This window comes from Fringilla coelebs (genome assembly GCF_963513975.1).
Source record: "Fringilla coelebs genome assembly, chromosome: Z".
Lineage (NCBI taxonomy): Eukaryota > Metazoa > Chordata > Aves > Passeriformes > Fringillidae > Fringilla > Fringilla coelebs.
In genome coordinates this window covers 18,128,004-18,149,260 of record NC_140031.1, presented here as the reverse complement: position 1 = coordinate 18,149,260, position 21,257 = coordinate 18,128,004, and the positions used below count along the sequence as shown (strand labels likewise).

The following is a 21,257-nucleotide window of genomic DNA, read 5'->3' as shown; positions in this document are numbered from 1 at the left end:
GCGGGTAACGAGGCGCAATACCCAGAAGGGGGAGAGCTGCAGGCACCGGGAATGAAAACGCATAGCTCCTGGGTGCACACTTACAGACGAAAATACACGCAGTTCTCTCCGAACAATGTTACGTTGCACCTTCTGTGTTGTACTGAACAATCCAAAAAGATCAGACGAAAAGGTGGTTTAAAAATTATCTAGAAGAGCCCGTTAAAGACAGCTCCTTACGCTGTCAGATCACCTCTCCAAAATCATCCAGTGCCTGCTTCTAGCGATGCTAAGGGCTGTTAGTGCCTCCGATAGTCACAGAACGAATGAGGTTGGAAAAGACCTCTCAGATCGAGGTTGGAAAAGACCTCTCAGATCGAGTCCGGCCTATGACCAAACACCACTGTGAGTATCATTGTTCTATCTTCCCTAAAACATCTCCAGGGACAGTGACTCCACCACCTCCCCGGACAGCCCATTCCTATGTCTAATCATCTTCCCTGTGATGAAATTCCACCTCATATCCAACCTGACCCTCCCTCAAAGCAGCTTTAGGCCAGATCCTGTTTCCTGGGAGAATAGGCCCACCCGCACCTGGCTCCAACCCCCTCTCAGCAAGTCACATCTGAACTTCTTTTTCTTCAGGCTGACCCCATCTCCATCCCCACCCGAGCTCCCCCAGCTGCTCCTCCTAAGACTTGTCCTCCAGAGTTGTGATCCATGTCATAAAAAGAGTTATAGGCATGAGTTTTGTTACACTTCTGTCCACACTTTTAGCTAGTGTGTGGCTGTGGTGACAAGGAGACATGAGTTGTACTTTGTAGCATCATAAGCTACTGTAGATTGAAAGGTGCTACCCACTGACTGATGTACAGCAAGCGGCAGCAATCAAAGTACACTGATTGAAGGGATATACTACAAATCACAAGCCTTTACTAACAGGGGCATAAGCCCTTTTGGTGCCACATTCTACCATCACTTTCTCTAAGGTAATGAAAAAAAATATAGTGAGGAAAACAATCACTCAGCAATTGGTCTTCAGAAATTAGCAATAGCCCCCAAATCATTCTCTACAAACCACCACAGGTGTAAAGATAAGGGTTACTGTTATAATTTTTGGCCACTGTTGTACTCTGGCTGCTTGGATACCGAGTTTTATAAAACTTCTATCTTTGGATGCTGCTCCTTATCTTCAGCTTTAGTTTAACACTGCCAATGAGCTGGGGAAAAAAAGAACACGTATGCAGGTATTTTACTTTATTCAGAAAGCAGTTTAAAAAATATGGAGCTTTGAGAATTGGTTTTGGAGTAAACAGAAATCAGACCTCAAAATTCTAAGGGGTTACACTCCTTCCTCTCGACCTGAAATTTTGGCAAGGGTTTGGGAAATTAGAGACAGGCCCATCAAAGCAATGTAACTATCAGAATTAATTTACCCTCACAAAGCTTTACAAATATTTAAAGTTGTGCCTTGATTTATTCACAATCACTTCAATTCTGATGTTGGCCTGCCTCATCTTTTCCAAGAACAGGAGCTGAGTGAGGAGTTATTGAGAACTGAAGAAATAGAGGGAAAATGCAGGAAAAGGCACGGTGGCAGCCAAAAAGTGCTTCCCTGCCATCTCCTGGCCTTCCTCGGTAATTACAGGGAAGAAAGGTCTCCAAGACTTGCAACTCTGATTTCAGCAGCTGTGTACTATAACCATAAAACAAGACACATGTTCACCACATCACATGCATATTGTGGTCTTAAAAGTAAGGCAGTCACAGAGTGATTCAGGTCACTAAGGAAGTCTACGCAATGAGTGAAAAGTTAGTAAGGGAAATAGACAGCTTTGGGAGGTGTGCTGTCAGGTCACAACAGCCATGTACACAAGTTGCCTGCTTTCATGTGATGAAAGAGACATACATGACATTCCAATATGTTCTGGAAGCAGTCCTTAGCCTCGAGTGAGAACTTGCAAAGATGAAACATCGTCAGACCTTCAACCTATGACCAACATACAGAAACGTGATTTTGTACCCATCAGAGAAGTCACACCAGGCACAGAGCTTACCCTTTGCCTGTGGAAGAACTGAACGCGCCTGGGCTCATACTGAGTTCCCTAAGTAGGTGTCTTTGAAATTCACTGCCATCTGCTGGGCACCAGTGACCTCTGCCATCCCTCGTTCCTGAAAAGGAGGCTGCTACATCACAAGTAGGACACAGTACTGCAGGATTCAGAACTTCTATAGGAAATCAGATAAAGATACATTATAGTAAGTTTATCTCCTACTTAATCCTTGCCATGTATTTTCCTTTCTGACATTTCAAGTAGTACGTTTTTCTGATTTGAGAAATCACGTATTAGAATTTATTTGAAGATTTCTGCTGCCAGTTTTTTCTGAATTGATGTACTTGTATCTATCTGCAGAAAGTATCATACTGATCATACCATAAGAAAAATAATAAAAAGTGCAGTCCTTCAAAGTACAGAATTTATAGTCACAAGAAAGCCTATAGTTGAAATCTGTTTCCATAAAAAAATTATTTTTAACATTTCAAAAATATCTGGAAAAAGACAAGAACTGAAACAAGCCTTAGCTTTGCAATATATGGATTGCTTGAATAATAAAAGGCTTATGTTTGCTACTAAAATCTCAAGCAACAGAATCATTTCACCAGGCATAATCAAGTGAGATTTGTAGATAACAGTGCTGTCAAAGAGAAGTTCCTTTCTTTATCATGAATTTAAAAAAAATTAGTCTTTGTTGCTGCCCTTTATTAGAAAATAAGTCTTGATATATCAAGTGTATGAAATTGTGTATAAACAGTAAAGTGTACCAGAAATATTTTATTTCCATCAGTAAAAGGAATGTGCTTGTCTTACAGTAAGCAAAGGACAAAGTTTGTTCAAAAACTTTTATTTACTATAAAGACAAAAAACACCAAAATACGTACAAATTATACTATATAAAATTGGTTCAATGGGGTAAAAACTTTTAATTAAAATATCTTGATATATTTAAAATAACAAAGGATACAATGAAGCCAAATTTCTTAACCCAGAGATTTCTGTAAAATTTGCTTGCACAGTAAGGTGCTAATAGAAGTTAGCCCTTAAGCCCTGGAAGTCTTAGGAATCAGTCATATAGCAAATATAATTTCATTGTGAAAGTGAACTTTGGTAGAAGAAACTCTATAGGACACCTGAGGTAGTAGAAACTGGAATAAACAGCAGTAGACGTTATTTACAACTTAAGTACCAAATAACATTAAGAACACAAAAAATAATTACACAATACAATTTTCAGTCCAGCTTTGATCCAAAGAAAATAAGAATATTACATCACATCTCCATTTTAAAAACACCACAATTACCAGCAAGCCAAGGGAAATGCAAACTCAAACAAATGCATTTGGACACCTAAGAGGCAGTTTGAGTTTGAAATGTGGTAGGCATGGTGATCTACATAGTAATACTGATTAGCTGAGGTTCATCAGTTTATACAGTTTACATTTCTGCCAGAAACAGTATTAATCTGATCTTCCAGTACATGAATTGGCAAGAGTGCATCCTTTAAAGCTTGCACATAGGAAAGACTTGGAAACAATCTTATTAGAATGAGAAATTCTAAAGTGGTCAAAAAAAAGTCAAGTACAAAACAGAGCTACCAAACTTCACATTTCGGTATTATCTTTTTAACTCTTCAAAGTCTGCCAATCTTCAAAAACAAAGGAATGTAAAATTTCCAAAAGAAACACATTCACAACTAATGACATGGTTTGTTTTTTTTTTTATTAGTATGAGCACTATCATTCATGTAAACTTATCTTTAAGATGTCTTGCTTCCAATTTGTATTATACACTTTTAAGGTACTATAGCTTATTTAGTTTGTCCTGAGTCTTTGAAAATAACCAATTCTATCTGAGTCCAACAATCCAACTGGCTTCTGAAGAGTTATAACATTAACAGTATTTTTTCAAAATGGATTAAACACAATCATTATTAGATTAAAAAAGATCCCCATTTTTAAAAAAGCAAAGAAAAAGCTGCCATTTTCCTTCAGAATTACATGCATCAGAATCTAAAAACCTGCCTTTAAAATAATTTTAAAAACCTGTTTAAAAAAAAACCCCACATCTCCTAAAAACCAACAAGTTTTGCACTAAAGGTGAAGCTTTACTTCACATTTTACTTTATCTTGATCTTCAAGTCCAAGTTTGTTTCTTGTTAAAATAAATACCTTTCTTATGGTAATATTTTTAACATTTTCAAATTAAATTACCACTAATGGCTACAGTAAATAGATGATGTATGGCAGAAGGAAAACAGCAGGTAAAACTTGTTATCAGTAGAGAATGTAACCTCAGTTTCTTTACACAAAGAATGAGATTTGCTCATTTGGCACCTGCTCACACTGAAGTACATGCCAAAGTCTCCCATAAAAACTTTAATGGAAGCTGGGTTTGCGGGGCCCTTGACATGAAACTTCTCTACATGATTTGCCAGAAGAAACTGCTATATGAAAAAAAAGGCTCAACAACTTCTAGCATGGTTCAGACTAAGTTGCTTTATACAGAACAATCTTGTTTATTAAATAACCTATACTATCAGAGCCTTCAACATAACCTTGTTGAAGGTGGCATTTTATCCCAGATTTCCAGCAAATCTGGTTTTAAAACTCTTGTGACAGGAAAGTATTCCATGACACAGCTTGCATCTTTTTTTCTAAAGACTATTTTAAAATATCCCCTTTTCATGAAAGTTAAAAATACAAAGAAAACAAACTTTGATTTCAAAAGAAATTACATGGCCAGCAGTAAATGCACAGTGAACCATGAGTGCCTGCTCTTACTTTATAGGAAGGCAAATGCTTTTTTTAAAGTTTCCATCAATATTTGGATTTGTTACTCAGAGAGCATCAGGTAATTAAAAGGGACAGATACAGAATGTCCTTTTAACCAGTATTGAAAACTTACTAATTACAGAGCATCTACAAGTGAAATTGAACAGTGATTGCAATATTAAAATAGATCTTGAGCCTCTCAGCTTCTAATAGTGCTGAAAAAGTGCTCTGAATAAAATAAAAATCACTTACCTGCTAAATAATCATGCAGATTTAAGGAAAAATGTTTTTATGTTAACATAGAGCCAGATGTTTGAAAAGGCACAGTTTACATATCTCTGCATGAATTGTCAAATGTTGCATACTGAGCTTAGGTAAAGATCTTGATTTGTCAATCACATACTTAGGTAGGGTCCTCCACTGGCTTTAGGTTCTTGATGTATCTATCATTAAGGCCAGCAGAATAATATAATTTGCTGTACGTAACTGCACTGCAAGACAGTTACTGTATATTCAGTAGCATTTTCTTCAGTATTTCAGCCTTACAAATAAGTAGCTACCATGCAGTACGGAAGACTGGGTGTTTCAGCAGCTCCCTTGAAGGTGGTCTGTCCTGAGGTTGAAGTTCTAAACACCGGAGAGTCACATCTTTCAAGCCTGGAGACAGATGTGTAGGGATTGATGGAGCAGTAGTTGCACTAGCAATCTGAACAAGGAGAAATAACTTTTTAGAAGTCAGTGATTATGCCCCCTCTCCTAGCCCAAAAACATACTACAAATGGATAATTTCAGCTGATGAGTTAAATTGATGAACTTTTCTCCATTCAGCATGTTTCCTACTGCAGTTTGAAGATTACATTACTATTTTCAGGTCATTGTCCTTATGCCTATTGTTTTTCAGTTTGACTCCCTCCTGATACTTTTCTCTAAAAGTTCTCCTCACAGCAAGACCTTGCAGTGATCCTCTCAGAGTAGGCCACAGGAAAAGCTCCTACAGCACACATCTTTTAGTCTACTAGCTGCCTTCACTGTTAACTGGCATGAGTCACCATGGAGAGAGATTAAGCTGAGCGATGTTACACAAGAAGTCAGACTGGGTGTGCTTTCTTGCACTGCCTTTACTGTATTTCTGCTACTACTCCAAAGGCAAATATTTCTCAGAAAGACACAGATCTCTCCCAAGCAAATTAATTTTAATTTTATCTATCTGGATTAAAGAAGGATGACTGGGAATACTAGAGTGGCACCACCAGATTCACAGTGATGCAGAAGACAATTACATCTCTTAGCACAAGTGATTTTACTTAGAAAAAGTGATTTTCCTTAGAACATATCTGAATACTGCTGTGCAATGTATGTTTTCTGCAAACACTTCCTTTACTTGCAGCAGTATTTTCTTCATTCATGCCTACAGTTCAACTGGACCTTTAGAATTAAATATAACTGACTTTAGTATGAAACATGAATGATCTAGCAAGTAAAGATGAATGATCTAGCAAGCAAAGCAAGGGGCAGAAATAATATAAAGCATGGCATAATGGAAAATATCTTTCAGCAAAATTTGATTTTGGAACATTAGGCTTTTATAAAAGGACTTCCCCCACTGTGAAATATGAATACTTATACAAATGGTTTATGGAAAAAAGAGCTTCTGTATTTTACAGGATTGTAAGAAAAAGTTAACATCCCAATCTTCTGCCTAATTTAAGATCAACTCTATTCCTATTTTTTTTTTTTTAGCCTGTTACACTATATTTTTATATCTTAGCTCAGACATTTCTGAGCAACCTGGTCTAGTAGAAAGCGCCCCAGCACATGGTGGGGAAGATAGAACTAGATTATCTTTAAGGTCCTTTCCAACACAAACCGTTCTATAATGATTTTGAATATCATGTATTAGTATTTTTTTTTAAATCAGTTTCTTTGTTTTTTTTTTAAAGAAGCAAGTATGATTATATTGGTACCAGTATTGCTTCTGTACTAACAGCTCCAACATAAAAAAAAATAACCCTATTGCAACAAGCCCTGCTATACACTTTTTTAAAATTCACATTGCTGTATTCAAGATCACTTGTCATCTTTTGTAGTATATTGGTAATAACAAAATACCTTACCTTAAATATCAGAGCAAGATGATTGGAGTGTTTCTCTGCGTTCCAAGGAGGTTTAGCACAAGCCATTTCTATGACAACACAGCCAACGCTCCACACATCACAGCTCCTTCCATACTGCTGACCTCTCAGGACCTGAACAGACAGACACCAGAAATCAGATTATATAATTCAAAGTCTCTTAGCTCTAAGTAATTCAGAAGTAAACATCAACACATCATCAAACAAGTGTATTCTGACTAACATTTCTGAGAGGCTAAGAGAGTGACCAGTGATGTAAATGCCACAAGATTTACACAGGTCTAGAGATCTAGTAAATAAAAATACTTGACCAAGTGGCAAGCAAAGTAACTTGCAATGGCTAGTTTTTGAGCAAATGGTCATTAGGGCATTACTAACAACACTTGTGATAACTGTATCTTGTAGCAAACAACTTGAAACAATGACAGAAAGAAACATTATCATTGCTATGTTGGAATCATTCTTAATCTTTAGAACAAAGGCATTTAAAACACATTTGAAGCATATACAGCAATTTTCTGTTATTTGGCTACATGAATTAGCTTAAAGAGTTCACACAAACTTTTTGAAATAACTTTAAAAATTGGTTTCTTACCTCTGGTGCCATAAATGCAATAGTTCCCAACAACTGTCCCTGAAACTCTCCAGCACCAGTTCCTTTTGATGCCAACCTGGCTGCAGCTCCAAAATCAGCAATTCTTAATCTATGACCTGTGCTGTCAATTAGCAAATTGGCACCTGTCAACAGTACAATAAAAATACTACTAGTTGGCTTTCTATTAAAGGGAAAAGGATGAACAGACACTTGACATTTTTGCTCCCTGCACCTCAAAATTATAAAACAGTTTGACATTCCCCACCTCAGTATCAAGGAAATCTAAATATCAAGGATATGGTCTATCTAATAACCTCACTTTTCTGTTATGCCTGAATGATACTGCACACAGCTTGAGGCCGTTTGCGAGATTTTGAGAGGCAATCAAATTTTCTAAGTAGGGTAAACACACAGGATTCTGGAACAATGCCTGGAGATGGTATAATGGAAGAAAATGGTGACCCAAAGTACTGGAGGCTTTCATTCCCTGCAGCTCCTCATGAAATTTGAAGTTCTTTCATTATCAAGCAACCCTCAGTTGCTTTAAAGAGAATTACAAGCAATTTTAAGTTTTACTGTTTCAAAAAGAATTATTAAAGACACATTTGCCATCAATATGTTCTACTTATATAAATATACTTCCAGTTCATGGACAGCTATACTGACATTAAAGGGAAAAGTTCAGTAAGACTGGTATTTCCAGTTAAGTTCACATGTTACTCAGGGTACAACTGTATTCGTGTTCAATTAGGATGAAGGAAGAAAGCTCATCACAGTATCTCCACACATGAGAAATCTGGCCTCTTTATCTTGGTTTGTTCACAGATTTTACTATAATTTCAGTGTAAACATTAATTTAAGTAGCAGTAGTTTTAAAACTGTATGGCAACTTTCTATCTTATTTTAACCAACTCAGAAAGACAATTTTTCTAAACTATTAATACAGGTAGTAAATACCCACAAGCTTGCCACAAACATTTTGTTTAATTTCAGTAGTATTTTGATTAATTTCAGCAATAGAGTTTCTTATAAATGATCAGACAATCCCAGTAGAAATACCACTCCTGATATGGTTCTGAGAGAACAAACAGGTCTCAGGCCAAAACATAAGCTGCTTTCTGAATACTCCTTCTAAAAGAATTTATCAGTTATTCTCACCTTTAACATCTCTATGGATTATCTGATTCTCATGGAGGTAAGAAAGGCCACGTAAAAGTTGTTCTGTGTAATTAATAATAACCGATTCTTTGAAGGCTCCATATTTACTTAACAAATGAGCAACTGAACCCCCTAAAAGACAAAACAGTATGTTCTATCAACTTACACATTCTATTAATAGAGTGCAACACTGCATCCTGAAACTGGAACTTGATATCAGTATTTCCAATTTATATTTCTCCCACCCCTACCCCCAAAAATTAAAATAACTTCATAGGCAAAAAGTGATGTAGTTCATTCCTCAATTACTTTCTAAATTGAATTGTACACATTAAACACAAAAGTCTTCATGCTTCCTAATGATTTTATACTTCCTTAAAAACAACACTTTATCCACACTTCATATTAACATGTAAACAGCAGAACATTAACTATTTTTTGAGACAATAGGTAAGTGCAAGCTCCAACAAGTATGCCCTCTTAATATTTTAATTTACATTTGTTATCATCCAATACACAGAAGTATGCAGACAAGCAAGAAAAAGCAGTATCTTCTTCTGTTTTTCAAAACTGGTAACAGATTCTCAAGACTTTGGATTTCAAATTTTTTTCTCCAAGTATTGTAATATAGCCTGGGCTTGAATGAGGTAAAGACAATTCCTGACATTTAACTATCTAAATAATAATATTTCAGAAAAAAATTATACTTAAAAGGTTTAGCACTCTAAATTTTGAGAAAATATTTCTTGCACTACTTCTTGTAATGATACATACTTGTGGGCTTTGCCTGTTAGCAGTCTGACCGTAATTTAGGGTGCAATGCTTTCACTTACAGAAAATAAGGATGTATGAAACACCACTTAGTAACTGGACAGCAGAAAACATTAATAAAATTAATAAAACTACTTCTCAAAATAAAGACAGATTTTCTTGTCCCTGCTCTACACAATTATGAAAATATTTTAAATTTTTTTATTAGATTACCAGTTAAGAGTTTTAAGGTTTTAATTATTTTTTCCAAAAGCACTACTTACAAATTATTATTTGAAACTTACTTTAAATGTTCTTAAATGCCTCTGCACAATGCCTGACACAATTTTATGAAAAATCTAGGGACAAAAATAAATGACAGGTATTCCAAACTTTCTAGCTAAGTTATTTTTAATAATAACCTATAGCTACACAGATACACTGAAAATGCAACAGTTTGAGAGACAGTCACTTCAGCTGGAAATAAATAAAAATTTAAAACTTCTCACTTGGTGTCAGAAATGGAAAGAAAAGTCAAGGTTTCCATCTGCTTTAACAGATTAGGTATGGAAAATTCCAAATCATAAAAGGATGCACCATTAAGAATATTGCTATGACGACTTCAGCTGTTCTGTAAGTAGACCTTTATACTGATTGCGAACACAGCAATGAAAATATAAATTCACAACCTCAAGCGATACAACACTACATATTTCAAGACTCAAATAATATTTTCACCAGTTGTTTACCTGCCATCCATTCAATAAAGAGGTTATAGTTGCTCTTCTCACATGTAGCACCCAACATTCGAATAATGTTAGGATGGTTCAGATGACTCATCATCCTTATTTCTTCCCTCAGTGCTTCAACCACCTCTTCTTGCTCAGATGATGTGTTCCTGACATATGTCACCTGTTTTGAAATATGGTATTCAGATTTACTAATTTAAGTACAAGTCCTGTACAGCAGCAAGAATGGATGGTTTTCACCATCTGAAACTATTTTTTACCTCCAACCCCATCAGCAGAGAACATATCTCCACGTGAGACAGTCAGAGAAAATTAAGAGCAATCTTCTTTGTTTACAAACAAAATCTTCTCCAAGTACAGAGTGGAGAAACATCCCTCTTTTCATCTCTGTTTAAATGAGGAAAAACCCTTGGTTTCCAGATATTGAGGAAAACGAAGAAAGAAAAGGCCTGAAATGGGACCCTGAGTGTCACTTATAACATTTTGCCCGTTAAATGATAAATGTTTCATAACTAAAGCTCTTACAGAAAAGCAACTTGACAGATCAGAAGTAATGGAGTTGGAGCCAATCTCACTGTGATCCATACTAAATATGACATTATGGTATGCTGCAGGGAATTTCCCCAGGCATCACCATCATCATCTCTCCAGGACCACATGGACAGTTCCAGTTTTTCACAAGCAGAAGAGTTTCAAAGGAGGAATAAATGGTGGCACATACTCTTTCCTTGAGCAATGTCAAAGCATTTTATCTATTTCAGAGATGTAAATTCATTGAAAAACTGATAAGAGAGCTGGCACTAAAATTCCCTTTTTTTGTTACTGCTGATTCAGCCCTAGGGCAGCTCTAGTGTGAACAATTTACTCCCACCTAAAACCTTCAAAAATCTTGACTGAAGCATGTGCCTCTTCTCAGCCACAACTTCTGTATCTATTAATTTAAATAGTAAGAATACTTGCCTCCAAGCTGCATTTAGTTAGCAAAGTTGAATCAGAAGAAACAAAAACTAAACTATATTTCCTCCATTTAAAGTTATAGGAAAAATATTCTTGACAAGTGAGGAGAAAATATTTTAAATAGCTATATTGCAAATCGGGCATTAATTTGGAAGCAAGTTATCTGGGCTCCATTCTTAACTCAGCCACCATTTTCTGAACCTGACAGAAGCAAAAATGTGCTTGAAGAACTAATGAAGAAAATGGGCACAGAACAAAGGACTTTTTTTTCTCTCTAAGAAGAATTGAAAAAGCTTGTATATATTATGTTAATACATGCACATAAAGGTTTTTTAAATTATGTATTATGTCAGAATACATGACAGGGAGTAGAAGAAGTAGGAACACAAGAGGTCTGAAAGAGAAAACATAATAAAGTGAGGTACTTTTCTGAAGTATTTACCTGTTTTACAGCCATTAATGTTCCTGTTCCCACATCTTGAGCTTGGTAACAGGAAGAGAAAGCTCCAAGACCAATTTGCTGACCTTTAAGCCATTCTGCATCTTCTCTGTAATGGTGTTTTGCTTTGGTATGTCCAGGCAGGGTTTCTGGTGTCTGCAAATCAAATTCAAAATCAGTTCCAAATTTACTAACATGCATCTAAAATACAGACATTCTAAAGTGTTAGAAAATATCCACCCTTACATGCTCTCCCTTACACTTCCTTGAACTGCTTGTTATATAGGTCCCAGCTGAGATGAGAGTACCAGAGTATTCTGTAACCCACATACTCTACTACATGAAACAGAGCTTCCTCTGTGTTACTATATGGAGGTGAAAGGCAAGATTAGAGGACACAAGTAGGAGCACAACCTTTTTTACTATATTCCTTGTCTCACATTTAATTAAGGCATTAGCTTGCCCCTACGGTAAACAGAACTAGAATCAGGTTGTTTTCTATTTAATTTATCCCTCAAATTTTATGCTTTACATGTTGTTACCTCAAAGGATCACAAATGTAATACCCCTTTTCTCTATTATTATTTTATGCTTTTTGTCTATTTGCAAATGTATATGTATTTTTTTTCTGACTAATAAAGTATCTCTCATCTTCTCTCAAGACAGGATGAAAAGATCTTTTCCCAGTCTTTCTTTCAAAAATTAGTTTGGTTATGTACAATTGCCTTCAAAGTAAATCAGCATTAGGACTCAGTACAGTTCTACTCCTGCTTAAAATTGTTGTTTTATTTCCTGGTTTCCCCGATTTTACACTTTCTTTTTTGTCACTTTAAATGTTGACACATGTTATGGGGTTTCTCTTCAGACACCTTGTTAATAACATGGAAGGACTCCATTAGTATCCTCAAATTTATATTTGATTTCCTATGAAAAGGAGTACTGAGCACCTTCCTGTTTTCTATCACTTTTGAAATATAATAGCACTGCTTTATAATTTCAGTGATCCTCAGTTGAGACTTAACCTAAAATCTCATACATATACTTACATCCTGCTGAATGATTATGATATCTTCACCATTTTCAACTTGTAGTTGGGGAATTACTGGCAAGGCATCTTGGGATGCTGACATTGCCATTGCAATAGCTAAAGCTTCCTCCTCTTCAGCTTCCATCTTTTCCTTACATTTTTGATTATGATTTACATCATCTTTGTAAGTATCATCATTTTCTGCCCGTTCAGGAGAAAGAACTGCAACTTCAGACTTGAATGTAACTGTGCCATCACTTGTTGGCATGGAGGCCTCAAGCAGGTCCTCAATACTGGAATTGAGCTCTGCATTAACATCCAGCCGGCATTTCTCATCTACTGGTGTGAACACTGTCTCTTCACTTGGTATAACTGCACTGCTATTGCCATCACACTGTGAAATATCATTCAGGTCAAGTGTCATACTGCTTTTTAAGGTTTCTCCTTGCTTGTTCACATCACTTGGGGTGGGTCGTGATGGCTTTGGCCTATGTACATGACTGGATGGCAATGGCCTGGCTTGGGTAAAAACTGGAGAGAGTTTCTCAGATTCTTTATTTTCAGAACAGTTTCGCTGAAACTGGAGAGAAAGTTTCCGCTGTGTTTGAGGAGAAGGTGAGGGGATTTTGCAGGGAACAAATCCCTGAGGTCTGAGTTTAGAGACATCTGTTACAGTGCCAGCTGGTACAGATGGGTTTGATGGAGACAGAAGTGTTGGGAATAGTGAGTGGGAATGACTGGATGAGGGAGAAGAGTTCACACACTGACTGTGGGGTTTTCCTTTTGTTTGAATGGCTGGTTTTGGTTGCTCAGTGGTTACTGATGAAACAGGAAGTCCCATAGCAAGGCCAGCTAGCATCTCAGAAATGTCATCTGGACTGGCACTCAGTTTTCTGTCACTTAAACCTTTCCTACTTTTCCCTGATAACTGGACAGTATTATTAGGCGTATTATTTTCTGTAGTTTCTGGAGAGTTATCTGGCACAGGTAGGTGTAAAAAGTCTTCATGTCGGCATTCCCCAGAATGCATTTCTTCCATGCCTAGCTGAATGGCTTCTGCAATTTCCATTTCATCTGCTATTGCCATCAGACGTCGACGCATCCTTGCATAATGAGTTGAGCTTGTCACACTCAACATATCTAACAGCTTTACAAAAATATGGGGCACTCTTGCTACCATTCTTGCTGCACTCAAAAATATTCTCCTTGACAGTTTGCCAACCATCGAGTGGGAATTGTCAATTGACTGCAAGGCGAAAGTTAAGAGGGAGAGAAGCTTCTTATACCTAAAAAAAGAAAAGCGGTCTTTTATAAACTGACATACTCTAGTTAACTAGTATCAAAAAAGCTGTTTCAAAACAAAGTATTTAGTTGTCAGTTCTGAAGTAGGAAGGAGATTTATTGTTGCACTGGTGCTTCAAAAATGCTTCACAGGTCAGAAGTTTTTAAAAAGACAACTACTTACTCTGTAAAGCAAGCACACTTTGCATATATATTATTTGTTTACAGGAATTAGAGCAACTACTTCTTTTATGATATCACCAACAACAAATTCAACTACAAAGAGTAACATTCGTATAGAGTACAAGAAAGTACCTGTCAACTACGGTATCAGCCTGCAAGACATCTCCACAGACAATGTGGGGATAAAATTCACTAGGAAATTCCAAAAGAAGTCTGTCTATTAGACAAAGTCGCCCCAGCAGTGCTTGCCAGTTGGTAGATTCAATTTCATTTCCAAGAATACAGTTTAAGACATAATCAACACCTCCAATACCAATGGATCCTACAAAAGAGTTGATAAAATGAGCATTAGGTATTATGTTCAGAGTCTACACAAAGATCAGAACTGTACCATACAGAATTACTCATTGTTTGCCCAAATTAGCTCCCTTCCAAACTGCTGACAGGAATACTGGTCTCTTTGCTATGCTTGTACTTGATAAATTCCAGTATTATTTGCTTGTATAATTTAGTTGTATATGAAGAGTTATTACCAGATTTAAGTATTTCTCTCCCAACTGCCAGCTCGCCCGCTTGACCTTTACACATCTCCAACAGCGTTGAGACGGAAAGTTGACTTGTTCGACTGTAAGAAAGTAAAACCAAAAAAAGAACTCCTTTAGCAAATGCTTTCAAGGAAAAACATCCTATTCATTATACTTGAAAAATCATCACCTAGGAATTATGTGTAAAATGATTTCACACCACCTTATTCCAGTAAATTTCTATAACCCACTCTTTGTAAGCTTACCTGTGGCTGTGACATTTTTACAAAGATACTTCCAGAAATGTAATGTCTATCACTAATATACAAAGAAAACCACAAATTACCTTGTTCTCTTCCAAAATGTAGCCAAATGCATAAAACCAGTTCTATTTCACTTACTACTTTAACTTCAGATATTCTCTTGCTAGACTGTTGCTGGGGGATCTCTAGCTGCAGTTTCAGAAAAAAATGCTGCTTAAAAACTAAACCTTGAGAGACAAAACTCAAGCTGGTGGAGTTCTGCATCTAGTCTACTGTAAAGGAAAAGAAATGGTTGACCTGGAATAAGAAACTTGGTAGCCTAAGACAGGAAGACTCAAGCCAAGGGCAGTTCACCCTAAATAGCTATCTCCTACCATTTATGCTCCGAACTACAAATCAGAACTGTTATGTTACTGTTACTGCTTCATGGCAAAGATGTTACAGCTTCTGCTGAAGTAGGAAGAATACTGAGGAGTACTTGCTAATAGCTCTAAGGAGAGTCATGAGAAATAGGCCAAAACAATATAAACGGAGATGGAAGGGATGGGTTCATGACTATACCTAAGATCTTCCTTTACTTTAAGAAGGAGAAAAAAGCCCTTATGAAAACAAACTATACAATCACTTGCCTTCAAATCCTACATATTTCAAACCATAAGCTTGCCAGCAGCAGTTAGGCTAGCAAAACAACGATACATATTTACAATCCACACATTTTATTTTAACACCGGTTGCACATAAATAGCAACAAATGAAGCTTTAGGATATTTCAGTAATAATCCAAAATGAAGTTCATGAGACATCATACCTGTTAGCATCTGCACATTTAACTAATATCGTCTCTACAACTGGCTTGAGAAGTCGCTGTAGTTTAGTCCTCTCTGCCAAAGTATGACAGGGAGTGTACACTAGCATGGCTCTTAAAGTTTTCTAAGAGAAAGGAAAAAAAAAACCATATGAAATCCAACTAGCTACATATTTTAATTTTTTTAAAGATATGTAAATGAACATTAAAAAGTTGTAAATTCAGTTCTACATAAATTGTGCTCAAAATGTCAGTGAAATGTTCAAAGGATAAATAGCTTACTACATATTCACTGCTACATGGTCAACTCCTCTTTGAGAGCAAAAAGACATGCAAATACTGTCAATGCTTAGCACTGTGGCAAGTGACAGTGAAATCATGTTCTTTCAGTTAGGATGAGTATCTTGATTACCCCACTTTCAAAGCATACTTAAAAGTCACCAGTGATACTCAACAAGTACTAGGATTCCTGATTTCACCTATCTTGTTCCATTTCCTCCTCCTTCCCAAATGAAGTAACTCTGAAATTAGTAGAATACAACAAGTAAACAACTACTTACTAAAGCAGCAACATACACTTTGTAGACAGGGTCAGCACAGACCATGGACAGCACACTGCAGCAGGATTCTACCACCACATCTCCTGAGATACTGGTCTGAGATGACCCACTAGCTGCTCCCAGAGCTCCAGCACTTGTGTTGTTTCCATTGCTGCTTCCAGTGTTTCCAGTGCTTTCACCGTTAGCCAGTAATAGAGCACCACTAACATCATGGGAAAGACGTCTAAGTGCCATCTCTCGTATATTCCAGTTTCGAGAAAACAAGCAGCCAACTAGCTCCATCCCAAATACCTGCCAAGGAAGAAAGCAACATTACAGGAGAAAAAATGAATAATGCTACAACTTAAGTACCTGACAAGAGCAATCAAAAAGAGGAAAGATATTTCTAGTTAAAAATCATCAAGGCTGACAGAAAAAATATGTCGAAAGGTACAGTGTCTTACAAAAGATTCTGTGATAGAAATAAAACATCATCAATTATATGCTATTTGATTCTGTAAAAACTCTATTAAGAGAATTTTAACTATTAAGTATGAAGCTGATTTCTAGACATTGATATTAACAGTCCTGAAATCAAGGTCTAGTTATATCAGACAAAAATAATGGCAGAAATAAAGGAAATACAAATAATCTCATTCTTAAGTGTGTGACCCCATGTTCAGCTGAACCCACCTCTACACTCTAAAGGCTATTTAGGTCTTTCACAGAAGAGAATTACCTGAATCCATGGCTCAGCTGAATCTTTATATGCAGAAGGGATCTGCTGGACTCCATAATGAGTAAGGTTAAAATTGCTGTCTTGAGTTCTTCTCTGTGATCCAACTGCAGACTGCTGCTGAGATTGTTGCTGAACCATACGGAGAACAGAAGAATCCACAGGGCTTGGCAATTCATGACTAGAGATCAGGGACAACACAGATTAACAAATTAAATATCTGAGGTAAATAATGCAGCATATTCAGAAATATCAATTAAAGATTCAGAAACAGATAATTTATTGTACACCAACTGAATCCTCACCTGTAGAAATCATGAGATCTCCATTTAGATCTACAGAGTGGACAGATGAGTGGCTCTCTGTTTCTTCTGCATTCTTCTGCCCCTGGAATACAGCATCAGGATCATATGCACTGAAGTGTTATAGTGTACAAAAATGAAAGATAGAATAACTACTTCTAAGTTTTACTGAAGAACATTAGTTTCATAATTAATACTTTTGAACTGACCCACTTTCAACAGCCTGAGCATTAAAATATGGGTGCTTAGATGTTTTTTTTCTGCAGGAAGAAATGCTTCACTTTAGTACTACAATTAATATTTTAATTTTTGAACTGAAATTCAGGTCCTTTTGTACCTCAAATATATGAAAATTTTATTTGTTAATGTAAAATGCAAATATTTATATATTTTATTTGATATGTTATAGAAACATATTTTATAATTAATTATATAACCCTAGCTACTTTACATGGCTTTTACACATTCTAGTGACAACTCACAGGGAGCTCAAAGTCCATTCCTAACCTTGTTCTCATTTTACATAGTGTTTTCACTCAGGTAAGATAGGCTTAAACCTCTAAACCTGCAGGTAAGTTCTCTATCAGAGCACCAAATTGCAAACTCAATTTCTGAATAACAGATGAAATAAGGTGTATCAATAGTACCAAATGAATGATACCAAATCTTCAGAGTTACCATCATTTACAAGCAGATTTCTGGTTTTTGTTATTGAACATAAACAACTCAAAACCATACTAAGCTGTAATACTTTTAGAGTCACCAGAACTTGACAAAACAAAGATAACATACATATTGACATGCAGTGGTGGTGTAACTTGTTTCTGCAGCCATCTTCACACACAGTGAGACTCTCTTCATCCAGCATGCCTAACAAACAAATGGGGCACATCTGTTCTTCTTCATCCTTCATACTATAAAAAGAGACATTTGTGATTGTAGAAGAGGCATATCAGAATTCAGAACAGGCTTTAACAGTGAAAAAAGATTAACTTCCAGTTTGGAACAGTCACTTCTGGATAACTTTAGGCTATTCATGAATCATTCTCCTAAACCTTAGTCTGAATAAGTAAGCAACCAGATTTTTAGGAGCACTGAGTACAGACAACACTTTGTTAAAATGAAAGGGAAAGTCACAAAACACATGACATCTTTTCAAACTAGGTCAGATACCAATTAGAGATTGAAAGGCTCAGCTTTGGGCACTTAACATTTTTTTCCCTAAGACTTCTTTAAACAAACCAACCTTCACTTTTTAATTTATCATTTGGGTTTGAAAAACTAATGAATTCTTATACTTTGAAAACTACCCACATTCTTTTTCATCCCATTCCTTTCAAAGCATGGAGTCACAAGGCAGTCTTTAGCACTTTACAAGAAACTGTAAATATTCTTTGATGAACATAGTAAAACTCAAAAAATGAACAATTTCTTAAGAATTTTCTGCCACTAACAGAAAATGACAGAATAGATTCGCATAAACACTAACTTACATGTCACACACACATATTTTTAAAAACTCCTATTTTCCCTTTTTTGCTGTTTCTATTTTATTTTTATCCACTTAAATTTTTAAATGGATAACCAGACATTTGCAAAAAAAAAATTCTTCTAAACTTAAACAACATGCAATGAAAAGCACAAATTTTTAATCTACTGCAATACTGTTTAAATGTGCAAAACTCCAATTACTCATGGTAAAAAAATGAAATTATAGTTGGTCTGCATCTAAAACTTTACAGGCATCCTGCATTTGTTCACCAACAATATATTTTGAAAATAAAATTAACTTGTACATGCATTATTTCTGTACACATGTATTCCTTTCTATTTCTCTGCAAATGCTTGCAAAGCTTATTTTTGACAAATAAGCAGTAAGCAAAACATAATTGCAAGTCACAGGAACTATCAAAACTGAGCAAACTTCTATCTCAAATTAATCCTATATTCAGTGTTCTTTAATACCTATACCATACAAATTTAGACTTGAACAGAACAGCAGCTTCTCTCATTGAATCAGTATTGCAGGGTGAATCAGTACCACCAGTTTACTGGCAAACAACTGAAAATCTTTCATCTTTTAAGAAGTGGTAACTAATGCAGCAAAGTTCACAATTCTGTGGAAAAAAAAAATCCTACACAAAGTATCAACATAAAAGGAACTGGCTTGCCAGATAAGTAGTTTCAGAGTAATCATGTATTTAACAACTTTGTTTATGCAACTTATTTACAGAGACACAGTTTGAAAAAATAAGTAAAAGATGAAAAGAGGTTAGGGTCACAGTCTGTATATTAGAATTATAAACCTGTCTGAATATATTCATCTTACTATATGCTCATTATCACAAAGTAACGTATAAAGGTACTCCTTAAGCTAGATTCCACTTCACACAAAACAAAGCCTCAATTAGGCTTGCTGTCTTTGGTCATACCTCTCTAAATGAAGTAGAGCCCAAATTATTTGTTTAAAAAAATTAATCAATATATTTTCAAAACTATGGAGAAGTATGTACAAAAGAACTCGAGTAGAAGTAGTCAGGGAAAAAAAATATGAAAGAATAACACATCACTGGAAATTCATAGACAAGGCATCAATTCACAGACAAGGCATAACTAATATGTTAATAGCTCTCTTAAAATAATTTAATCAATAATTTTTAATTATGTAGTTTTAAACACATATGCTTGCTTTTGTTTTTATATTTATGTATGTGTTTCTAGAGAGTGCATTTACCTAAACATTTTACAGTGTATTGTGAGAGGCACAAGCTTTTCTCCAAAGCAGGACAGGAGATAAAAAAAAAAAATCACAATTATTCTTTTGTTAACATTTGCACAAGTGCTGTATTAAAAGAAAGATGCAAACCATAGGCTTCCAAAGTTGATACATGTTTTAGTCTGCACTCAAGATTTCCAAAGTTTGTTTCACAAAATTCAGGCACGGTAAAAAAAATTCTTTTCACAACTCTACTTATCATTTTCCAAATAGAAGTTACAAAACAAATATGCCCACTTGGTACCACAGTGACTAATGTATGCTTGACTTGATTGCTTGCAAATGCAGAGACTTAACGTGGCTTGAAATGAAAGCAGCTTTGAACAAAAAGAATGTAGGTGATTCTGAAACTACAGAATATAGCTTGTAATTCCTTTAAAAAATACTAACCTGTTTTCTGAACTAGATGTAGAAGTACTAGATGATGACAATGTATGAGAATTTGACATGCGTGAGACAAACTTCTGGATGGTGTTACGAGATGGAGCTTTGATCCTCGAGCTACGCCTACTGTGATATTTCTGGAACAAACTCTCAACCTAACATCAGAAAAAGATAGCAACAGTCTTATTTATGCTATGAATATCTTGTAATTAAAAGTCATATTACCGAAGTGTAAACTACTGCTAACAGGAAAAATCTATTCACCTTCACAATAATGCATTAGCAGTCGCAGCAGCAATTTCAGAAGTCTTATTACTAAAAAGATCACAAGAAACATTTTACGCCAAAAACTTATCTGCTTATTGAAAATAAATAACAGCTTAAAGTATACACACAATTACGTCAGAATACCCTTATTTTTCTTCCTTTTAGCAAGTCAGTGAGACAGATATATAAATCTTAATAGAAAATCCCATGAGTTGAACTACTCATCAAACAGCTCTCTACTATTTATGCAGTTATGTCTTATATTTGCAGGTAATTTTTTCCACTTAGAGAACTCCTGGGACTGAATTAAAGATGTAATTATAAGCATATATTCTTGTTGCTTTGAAATCTAACAGTTGTCAGCATGTTTCAGATAGTGTCCTAAAGACATAATGGAGTGTATTCTAGATCATCATTGCATCTATCAGAAATTGATTACCTCAAAGTTCTTCAGCGTCTTTCTCCAGAGCATTGGGTCTGAGGGTTCAAGCTGAAAGACCCTCAGCATAACAAACAGCAGATGAATACAAAACGTCCCACGGCCACAGCTACAAGTCTGCAAAGAAAAGTGCATCCTAAG

The 21,257-nt window shown here is 35.8% G+C and overlaps 1 protein-coding gene across 2 annotated transcripts in view; it reads right to left on the bottom strand.

Moving 5' to 3' along the window:
• Window positions 1-2,879: 2,879 nt before the first annotated feature.
• MAP3K1 (mitogen-activated protein kinase kinase kinase 1) overlaps window positions 2,880-21,257 on the bottom strand; it is a 57,924-nt gene continuing 39,546 nt past the window's right edge. For both annotated transcript variants that reach the window (XM_084225597.1, XM_084225596.1), the window contains exons 5-20: window positions 21,117-21,233; window positions 20,417-20,565; window positions 18,043-18,164; window positions 17,254-17,335; window positions 16,952-17,129; window positions 16,234-16,524; window positions 15,677-15,798; window positions 14,615-14,706; window positions 14,214-14,403; window positions 12,637-13,903; window positions 11,594-11,746; window positions 10,195-10,357; window positions 8,696-8,827; window positions 7,538-7,680; window positions 6,925-7,056; window positions 2,880-5,516 (exon numbers count right to left, since the gene is read on the bottom strand). In XM_084225597.1, coding sequence (XP_084081723.1) covers window positions 5,367-5,516; window positions 6,925-7,056; window positions 7,538-7,680; window positions 8,696-8,827; window positions 10,195-10,357; window positions 11,594-11,746; window positions 12,637-13,903; window positions 14,214-14,403; window positions 14,615-14,706; window positions 15,677-15,798; window positions 16,234-16,524; window positions 16,952-17,129; window positions 17,254-17,335; window positions 18,043-18,164; window positions 20,417-20,565; window positions 21,117-21,233 — 3,483 coding nt within the window. In that variant the 3' untranslated portion in view covers window positions 2,880-5,366. The remainder of the gene's footprint in view (window positions 5,517-6,924; window positions 7,057-7,537; window positions 7,681-8,695; window positions 8,828-10,194; window positions 10,358-11,593; window positions 11,747-12,636; window positions 13,904-14,213; window positions 14,404-14,614; window positions 14,707-15,676; window positions 15,799-16,233; window positions 16,525-16,951; window positions 17,130-17,253; window positions 17,336-18,042; window positions 18,165-20,416; window positions 20,566-21,116; window positions 21,234-21,257) is intronic.